We start from the raw sequence: 9,366 nt of genomic DNA, 5'->3' as shown, positions 1-9,366 counted from the left end.
TCCGGTCCGGTCGTGTCCCTTCCCGAATTCTAGCATGATCGGACGAACACGACGGACCCGAGAGGACGTGTTCCTCCGTGTTGTCGCGCAATGCGAAAGGAGGAGGAGGAGGAGGTGTGAGACAGCGCGTTCCTCCTCGTCAGTAGCTCCGTTAATTCTGGTTTTTTTTTTCTCTGCGTAGGTCTCACCTCCCTCCACCTCCCACCTCCTTTGCTTCCATCGCCATTCCTTTTCCTCGTTAACATCGAACCTCTCTCTCTCTCTCTTCTTCTTCTTCTGCTCTGTTGTATATATATTGCAATACCTCCTCTTGTCTTTCGCTGTCCTCGCCCCGCTACATTCTCTCTCTTCCGACGATGGCTCCCATGAAGATCAAGAGGCCCCACGCCGGCTCTCCTTCCCAGACCCTCCCCTCCTCGCCGGAGGCCCACCTCCTCGTCCGCGAGACCCTCCGCATCAGCGCCAATCTCGCCTCCTCCGCCCCTCCCCCCGCCGCTCCCGCTCCCGCTCCTCCTCCGGTGGTTTCCGCGGCGGCGGCGGCGGAGGCGAGCCGGGAATCGAGGCCCGGGATTGCCGCGGCGGGGCTCGCGGGCGGGCAATTCGTCGACTCCAGCCTGCGGCTGATCTGCTGCGAGGAGCTCGACGGCCGCAGGTGGCAGTACGTCGCCGAGGAGGGCGGCGAGGCGTCCGTCTCCGGGAGGTTCAGGAAGGGATCGTTCCGCGCCGTCAGCTTGCAGTCTCCTCAATCGCCTGCCCACGTCAGTACTGCCTTCCTTTCTCCTCGTTCCTTTCCATTGCTTAGCGTTTGGTTTTGTTTGGTGTGTGCAATGGTCTGGTTAGGATGCATTGCATTTGCGGGGTGTGTTGCCGTTGGTAAGTATGGTTGAAATTGGGAGGAGATGCGCAATTTTGGAGGCGCCAATGCGTTCGCTGAAACTTGATGAATTGCGTGATATTGTTGTCGTGCATCTTGCGGGGAAGCTAAGACTTGTGCTATGATGATGATGATGACAAATATTCAAGTTTTGGAGAGAGATCGCCCCGTCACTTGTCAATTGTAGTTGGACAGTTTGCTGGTTTATATGAAAGGAAGTGAACTTTTGCTAGTTTGTTCCTTTCGATTTCAATTCAGTTTGCCCACTATTTGTCTTAATTGCAGATATCCAGACCCCATACCTTGCTAGACTGCAGAATTATCACGTCAATAGTGAATATCTGGTGTGATGCTTACCTGCATATCTGCCTGATTATAAGTTGTACACTTGACGCGGTAGGGTATATTTGTGGTGCTTGTCTCATTCCTGAGATGAGATGGACATGGAATACATATTCATCAACGAATGGATATGAAGCATAGGGAGACTGTCGTGATCTCGATTCTTTTTACAAGATCGGTTATATGCTGAAATATTTTGGTTTTCCGGTTGGTTCTTTGGTAGCTCGTCTAAGTTTCTTGGTGCTGCTTGCTTGTCGTGGGTCGATTGCATGAGCTGTAATTGGGTCATCCGGCTTTGATGTTTTACTTGTCGTGTTTCTTCTACTTTTTCTCTGACTAATAAATGTTCGTGCCGTCAATCAATAATAAATTGCCTGCCGCTCAAAATAAATTTGCCCGGTTTTTCTGCGACCTCACTATCATGCCTGTTTTGATTCAGGATATCATGTCATTTGTAAGATCTTATGTCGTGCCGGAAGGTTTTCCTGATAGTGTCACCCCCTCGTATGTGCCATACATGACCTGGAGGGCGTTAAAGGTACTGCTACAATTTTACCACTCTCCCATTCTAGCGGAATAAAAAGCCTCATTCTTAGTAATGTACACATGGATCAGGTCATATTGAATTGCTGCAAAATGCCGGCGCATACTTTAGTCTTCCCTGGTTCTCAAACATAGTTATGTCTGTTGCAGCACTTCTTCGGTGGAGCAATGGGAGTTTTCACTACACAGACCCTTTTGAATTCTGTCGGAATTTCAAAAAACAGAGCTACTTCTGGTGCCGTTGCTATTAACTGGATTCTCAAGGTAGGACTTTTTAGCATATTTCCAAATGAGTGTATAAAGTAAACGATGATGATTTAGTCAACAACATGAGAGCGGAAGCCCTGCAAGATCCCCTATGGAATTTGTAATTGGCAATTGCACCCCTAGTGGTATGCGCCTTCGATTTTTCCTGATAGTCCCTGCGATAAAAAGGTGCCGTGTGCCTTCATTTAGTCCTGATAATGCCTGTGATAAAAGATTTCTTTAGCATTTCCCTAGGTTCTTAATATTTATATCAAGTAAACTTGGTTGTTCTGCTATCTGCTTCGATGTTACACCAATACTTGCTCAGTTGATCAATCTTCTTTATTTTATAGCGGTTCCAGTTTTCCATAGGTTCTTTTCCTCCTTTCCATCTCTATTTCATCCCTTTTCATTTTGGAGCGGGTAGGGGTGGTAAATCTTTGGCAGTAGGGTAATTCAGCCAGAGCTTGATTCTCTGTCTTTGAAAGTCTATGCATGTGGTGCCATTGTAAATTTGGCTAGTTTTCCCCATTTCTTGTCCTTGGGGGTGTTGTAGACTAATTTCAGAAGAGTTCCGCGTGATATCATATGAGAACCCCTTCCGGTGCTGCGAATATGCGTGCTTTGTGTTGGAATAGAGAGTGCATTCAGCTAATAGGATTATTTAGATGGAAGAGTGTGAGCTGAAGGTTCTGTCAAATAATTGATTAGAGGTGGCAATCATGGTGATTATATGAACTATTGCATGCACATCTCTGCTTAGAAGTTGGACACTAATTAATTGTATGTCTGTCTCTATGAAGCGGCACAAGTTTGACTGAGGAAGTTTGACTCTCATTACCGCTTTTCAGATTTTGTATGGATTAGTTAGCTTAATTGGAAAAATTAGGCATTGGCGTTGGAGACTTGTAGTGCCAATAAGTTGCATAATTTTAAATTTCGGGGAAAGAAACATGAATGGGACTTTCTTTACCAGGGAGTTTGATTGTCAATTTACTTTTCCTCATAACCAGTTAACATTGTACCGAAACTGTAGGACGGCGCTGGACGTGTTGGGAAGATGCTTTTTGCAAGGCAAGGAAAGAAATTTGATTATGATCTCAAGCAGGTAACATGCCTTTTGTTGATGACTATGCTGTGGGTGCTGGCTTTTCTACTGAAAATATTGATTTTCTTCTTGCAATGCTGGAAAATTCTAGTTGCGCATTTCAGGGGATCTTCTTTTGGAATTAGGTGCTGGAATGGAGTTGGCAACTGCAGCTGTGCCTCATCTTTTTCTTCCTTTGGCATGTGTTGCCAATGTGGTCAAGGTTAGATTTACTTTATCAGATATTTGACATGATTTAATTTCTTTTCAGTCCCTTCACTTCTTAGCACTTAATACGCAGAATGTTGCTGCCGTAACATCAACATCTACCCGGACACCAATTTACAAAGCTTTTGCTAGAGGAGAAAACATCGGAGATGTTACTGCAAAGGGAGAATGTGTTGGCAATCTTGCGGACTTGGTACAGATTAAAGATTTTAGTCAGATGTCTTTGTTCCTTTGATAAACGTTTGCACTACATACGGATCCGATGGATTGGTTTTAACAAGATCCTCATTTCTTACATTGATCCAATAGCGAAAATAGTGTGCTCATACCCGTTATCCTTTTCTCATTACAGTCCTTTCTGTCTATTTCTCCAGCTTACCTAACATGCTTAAGGGTCCGGTTTTCTCTATAAGCACTGTGAATTTGCTTTTGAATGTCTGGCTGAGCGATTACTTTCTATAACGTTCGTTTTGACAATGCCTCTTATATGCATATTACCACTATACCTTGTTATTGTGACAAAATTTGCAAGATAGTATCAGCACTGCATGCTTTTCCTTTCCCTTCTAACATATAAATTGGTTAAGTTATGTGGATACTGTTTGTATCTAAAAGAGAGCTTCTTGAGTCAGTAAAACTTAATCTACTTGTTTATAAGAGTAAAGTTAAATCTACTTGGGGGAGCTTTTGTTTTCTATCTTTAGTTCATTGTCCTTATCTTATGCACTTGCTATTTCTACCCTGAAGATCTATTTATGGCCTCTATTCCTTTGGAGTGTTCTGTTTCTTGACTTTTTGGGACTGATACGGGTATGGAAACTTACTGTGAATCTTTGGAAAGCGCGTTATTTTCCCACGTCTTAAGCAACTTGAAGTTTCTGTTAGATTCTAATGGATATGCCATTGACCAGTCAAATTTTCATTTTTTGAATTCAAGTAATGGATGTTAAGGTTTAAGGTTGATATGCAACTGGTGCGCGCTTAATTCATGACAGAAAGGGCATCATTAGTTACTTGTGTGAGTGATAACGTGAGTTCAGTTTTCCTCCTTCCCTTCTTGTTTTTCCCTTTTCATTTTATGTTTGTGAAAAAGCATAGGAAAGAGAAGAGGGTGGGGTGGAGGGTGGGCAGGTAGAAGGGTACATTTGACTTTTACTGTTCACTGCTGTCTGCATCGTAGACTCGAGAATTGGGGATTTTGGATTATACAAATGATAATCACTGATGTGTGTCTTGTATCATTTTGCAGTTGGGAACTGGCATGAGCATTATGATCTCCAAAAGGAATCCCTCCTTGGTTAGAACATTTGCTCTTTTGTCATGCGGATATATCTTCAGCTCCTATCAGGAGGTTTGTTTGCAAAACTCTCTTTCATGGACACAAAAGCATTTTTTCACAGACATGGGGTGATGAGATATTGAAGGAAAATGCTTTCTTATGCGACGTTTGATTTCTTGATCCATTTTTTGTTGTGTTTTTTGCAGGTGAAGTCCGTGGTTCTGCATACATTGAACCGTGCAAGATTCAGTGTGGCTGTGGATTCATTCCTCAAGACAGGTGAGAATGTGTTTCTCTGTGGCGTGGATGACATTATAGTCATTTTTCTAATCAAGAGAATGATCTGGTCATCCCCACGGCAAACTGTCATAATGTGGAAGTTGCATACATATCTTACAGTTGATTATATGTTGCTTAATATGCAGGTCGAGTCCCATCCTTGCAAGAAGGGAACATGAAAGAAAGTATATTTACCTTTCCATGGTTGAAGGAGAGACCGATTGTTCTTGGTAGGTATTTTGAAGATTGAAAGAAAGAACTTTCCCTATTTCTTCAAACGTCTGAGCTGAGCTCTTTCCATTTGACAGGACCAAGATTCAAGGATGCCTTTCAGGACGCAGGTGCATATCTGGCCATAGCACCTTTCTTTGAGGTATATCTCTCCCTCACTCTGTGTGCGTGTGTGGGGTTTTGTGTGTTAGTGTACCCCCTTTTTCCTGAATTGGCCTTTGTAACAAACAAGGATTTTATCTTGATTGATGACAGCAAGAAAAATATATTGTCACTTACAATCCCTCGAAGGGTAAAGTATTTGCCTTGCTGAAAGATAAGGCGAAGCCAGATGACGTTCTTAGAGCAGCCTACCATGTGAGACACTGTTGCTTCCTGCATTTCTTTACTCCGTTTCACCTGGTAAATTTGCTTATCTTTTCACATGAGGGTCTTACTACGTACACATCTCTGCTTCAGGCTCATGTGCTTCTGCATTTCCTACACTCATCAAACAAAGGCTGTTTATCTTCTGAGACTGCGCAAGAACCAAGTTACTCATACCGCGCCTTATCAATTGCCAACCTTGAGGATCGCATTGCCAAGTCTTGTGATATGGTGTCAGCCTCTTATGGGCTGTTTAAGAGTAAAGCAGCAGAACAGGCAAGTGAATCTGCACCTTATTTTATTTAAAGACAGTTTAACTGGTTCCTGTTCCTTCTGATATGTATATGCATGCCTTGGTATCACTCCCCACTGTGTCCTGGTGCTAGCGTCTGTCTGGCAAGCACTCGGTCAAACTGAGAATGACATTATCATCATACAGCTCTTCTAGCTTCACTGGGACAACCAAAACTCGCCTTACGATTCATGCCTAGAACTAAACTATTAATATGATCTAACAAATTGAAAATGTTCTTGTTGCAGGGGTGGGTGATGTCTGAATCACTTCTTAATCCCGGTCGAGCTCGGCTGTGTTGAAAAAAATCAACAGGATAAGATTCGATGACTCGGTTGACTTTTATCCTCTTCCCACCTGTGGAAGGCAATGAAGATCTAATTTCGGATCTTCACGTGGATCGAGGATACAAACAGCAATCATGTGGATCGACGATACAAACAAGCTGTTAGCGTAAGGGGCTCTGTCTGCCGAGGCCATTGGTGATGGCTCCTATTTAGCGGTCAAATACAGACTAAAACATGTGTCTAATGGAGTCTCTGCTCAATCACGCGGAAGCGACCCTGCAAGATGGAAATATTGAGGTCCGTCCAAAATGTAGCTGTACCATAGTACTTTTTCTTGTATTTGGGGTGACATCACACTATCACAGGGCAGGTTCTCTCTCACTCACCCTCTCTGTCTCTCTCTCTTTAAAGAAAAATTTTGAATGTGGCACTGGCTGCTCTTTCCTTATTGTTTTTATCTTTTGGTCTTTCGGTGGCATTCCGATGTTTCTTCCCACTCCCAAAGTTGTCTCACCATCTTTTCGTTTTCTTCTCATATGTATGTGGATTTATATATGAACTGAGTATGTCTGATACTTTGCTTTATAATTCGCGGCATATATCATCGTATGAAGCATTACAAAGATCGTGTTTTTTTTGGCCTCTTTCGTACTGTAACTAAAATTGCAAATCAGGGCATCGAATTCTGTACCCTCGAGGGCACACTGAATGAATTGTCGGTCCCACCCAAATTCAGAACATTAGAGCTGTCTCGGGTTTAAAGGTTAGAAGAAGGTCTTGAACCTCATACCACCTTACCGCCACCCGAATCGAGCGGCGGAGCCACGGACCCAACTTTTAACCGGCCTTTCTACGTTACATACGATAAATCATCGTGCCATGTCTGTTACCGTGCTTGTCTAGCTTATTGTTTGTCGAGATGCTTCTGTGTTCAACACGAGCACGAGTGAGAAATTAAACCTTATACGGAGTCGTTACAGCTAAAGAGAGCTATGAACTAAGGGTGTGCAAAACGGACCGCTCGGACCGGAGTGAATCAGTTGCTTTGATTCAGTTCCTGAGAGTGTTGGTTCGGTTTCTAGTTCTTAAAAATGAAATCGGTCGGTCCGGTTCCCAGTTCGAAGAGGGAACCGGATCGGACCGAATACATATACTTTTTTTTATTTTTTCAAAAAAATTAGTAAAATATAAACTAAACCAACGTACAATGCTTTTCCCTTATTATTGCACCACAACGACTCTTCGCTCATCGTTACTTCCGTCAATATGTTGAAATTTGTCACTCTCTTTCGTTGTGGTGGGGAAAAAATAAAAAAAGTGACCAATTCCATTGGACCGGTCTGGTCCCCGGTTCTCAAAATTTGAGAATCGGGAAACCGATCACCTCTACTTCGAACCCACATGGTGAAGCGACTCCAGCGAAATTAGATCGAATTGAACATGCCAATAAGTCGGATAATTAAGCTTGACCCCGGATTCGTCGATCCATTAGCAGGAAGACGATCATGGAATCCTCTAGTTCGGATGCATGCCGGTTTAAAACTCAATGACCGGAGTCACGAGCAGCAGATGCACGAGCGAAAAAGGACGGATCCTATTAAATGGTATCGGTCGTCATCTTGTCCTTTTAGAGTTTTCATGTGGATTACTTGGAGTCCCGTGGATGGACCAGGCAGCACCCCTATTTAATTCCATGTTGGAGTTCATGCATGATGCGTGGATACATTTGAAACTCTATACTCATTGAATACACAATGACCATGACTATTCGTATCGGCCAATTTATGCAAGAAAAGTACGAAAAAGAAATGTCGTGAACCTATTAAATAGATGTCAATTGAATCCTAAACTTTTCAATATAACTAAATTAGTCATAAGCCTTTTGATGATTTATTAATGTAATCCTTGTGATCAATTTTGGTTCGAAATCGTTGACGTTGACGTCTTAGTTGGTAGGACGGTGTTGATGTGGATAATTCAAGACATACGATTGGCATCCATTTCCAATCGAGTTGACTAGACCAAAATCCGGGACCTTACAAATTCAGAATAATTTTTAGCACCAGTTGTGCCTTGTATGGAGGTTAGCATCCATTTCGGCAATTTTCGGTCAAAATTGGCCGACTGGCTACATTGGCAAATCGTCAAAAGGTTCAGGAATAAATTGACCAAATTGAAAAGTTTAAGACTGTACGAGCATCCGTAGAATAGATTTAAGACTTTTTTGGTAATTATCAATAACTCGAGCTGATAAGATGAACTCAGGTGTAGACCAAAACCAATTGTTTCTTTAAACCCCACGCATAGGCCACACTGGGATTGACTTTTCGTCAACCTCTAGGCGGCAAACCCACTTTTACATGAGTGTCAACGTTTGCTACTATCGATAAAAAAGAAACAAAGGTTATGTTTCGTGTTTTGCCTCGAGTCCCACTGGGTGCATACCGAAGCTTTTCCCATCCTCACGTCTTGCTTTCAGCCACAGAGCGATGTTCCCTGCCTCAAAGAAAGTGCAAACCTGAATCCTCAACGAAAAGTCACCTTCCATTCTTTCTCAAATTTCAAATTACAAAAAGTCCTCCATTTGGATTTTTCTTTTGGCGACCGAAAGAACTCGGATGAGATGCCGAACAAAACCTGCATTGTAATATGCATTGGACCCTATTCACGCGCAAAACGCCGGCATTTGAACATAGATGTCTGTTAGAAACGATCATAGACTACATATTCGATTGCTTAAAAGGGGATCAGCAAGATAAATGTGCAGAATTTTTTACTAGAGTTGACCGGATCATAAGTTTTCCAATGAGATAAATCTCGTAAAAGTTAAGTCTGTGCGCCACCAGTTCGGGTCAACCTCAAAATTTGGTCATGACGGCGTCATTGGATACATTCCTTTCGACTAGTTTAGGACCAATTCTTCCTTGCAACAGTTCCACTCCGGAACCATTAGCTTGCGACTTGAAACCACACTCACCAGTAACTAATCGGCCAAGAGTAGTTCTAATGATAACATGATGATTATACCATAAGATGAAGCTTTACAGATCGGTTCGAATATCGGCAGCAACAATGTCGTCGACTTCCATAAAAAGTAGATAGATGGATAGTAATTGGCGGAAGTAGGAGGGAGATTTCTGTAGAAAGAAGTGTGTTTGCGAAATAAAAAGAACAGTATGTGGTGAAAAATAAAACTTGAAGGAAGAATCATGTGAAGAAAGAAGAGGTGTCTTCTTGCGAAATGCACCGAATGGAATATGTCAAATCTTTTCCACAATATCAAGAGAAGTTTGGGCAAGTAAAAGTGGAGAA

The 9,366-nt window shown here is 42.6% G+C and overlaps 1 protein-coding gene across 1 annotated transcript; it reads left to right on the top strand.

Moving 5' to 3' along the window:
* The first annotated feature begins 301 nt into the window (after positions 1 to 301).
* LOC115691166 (protein root UVB sensitive 6) lies at positions 302 to 6,510 on the top strand. Its single transcript, XM_030617738.2, has 13 exons — positions 302 to 758; positions 1,656 to 1,754; positions 1,910 to 2,023; positions 3,042 to 3,113; positions 3,205 to 3,315; positions 3,394 to 3,513; positions 4,570 to 4,671; positions 4,806 to 4,878; positions 5,025 to 5,108; positions 5,187 to 5,251; positions 5,365 to 5,466; positions 5,569 to 5,751; positions 6,016 to 6,510. The coding sequence occupies exons 1-13, from the start codon at positions 357 to 359 to the stop codon at positions 6,067 to 6,069; spliced, it is 1,581 nt and encodes a 526-aa protein (XP_030473598.2). The 5' UTR covers positions 302 to 356; the 3' UTR covers positions 6,070 to 6,510.
* Positions 6,511 to 9,366: the final 2,856 nt, after the last annotated feature.

Source organism: Syzygium oleosum, unplaced genomic scaffold (genome assembly GCF_021117445.2).
Source record: "Syzygium oleosum isolate NSW1041296 unplaced genomic scaffold, Sole_v2.1 Sole_v2.53, whole genome shotgun sequence".
NCBI classification, from domain to species: domain Eukaryota; kingdom Viridiplantae; phylum Streptophyta; class Magnoliopsida; order Myrtales; family Myrtaceae; genus Syzygium; species Syzygium oleosum.
This window is presented reverse-complemented; position numbering and strand designations above follow the sequence as displayed.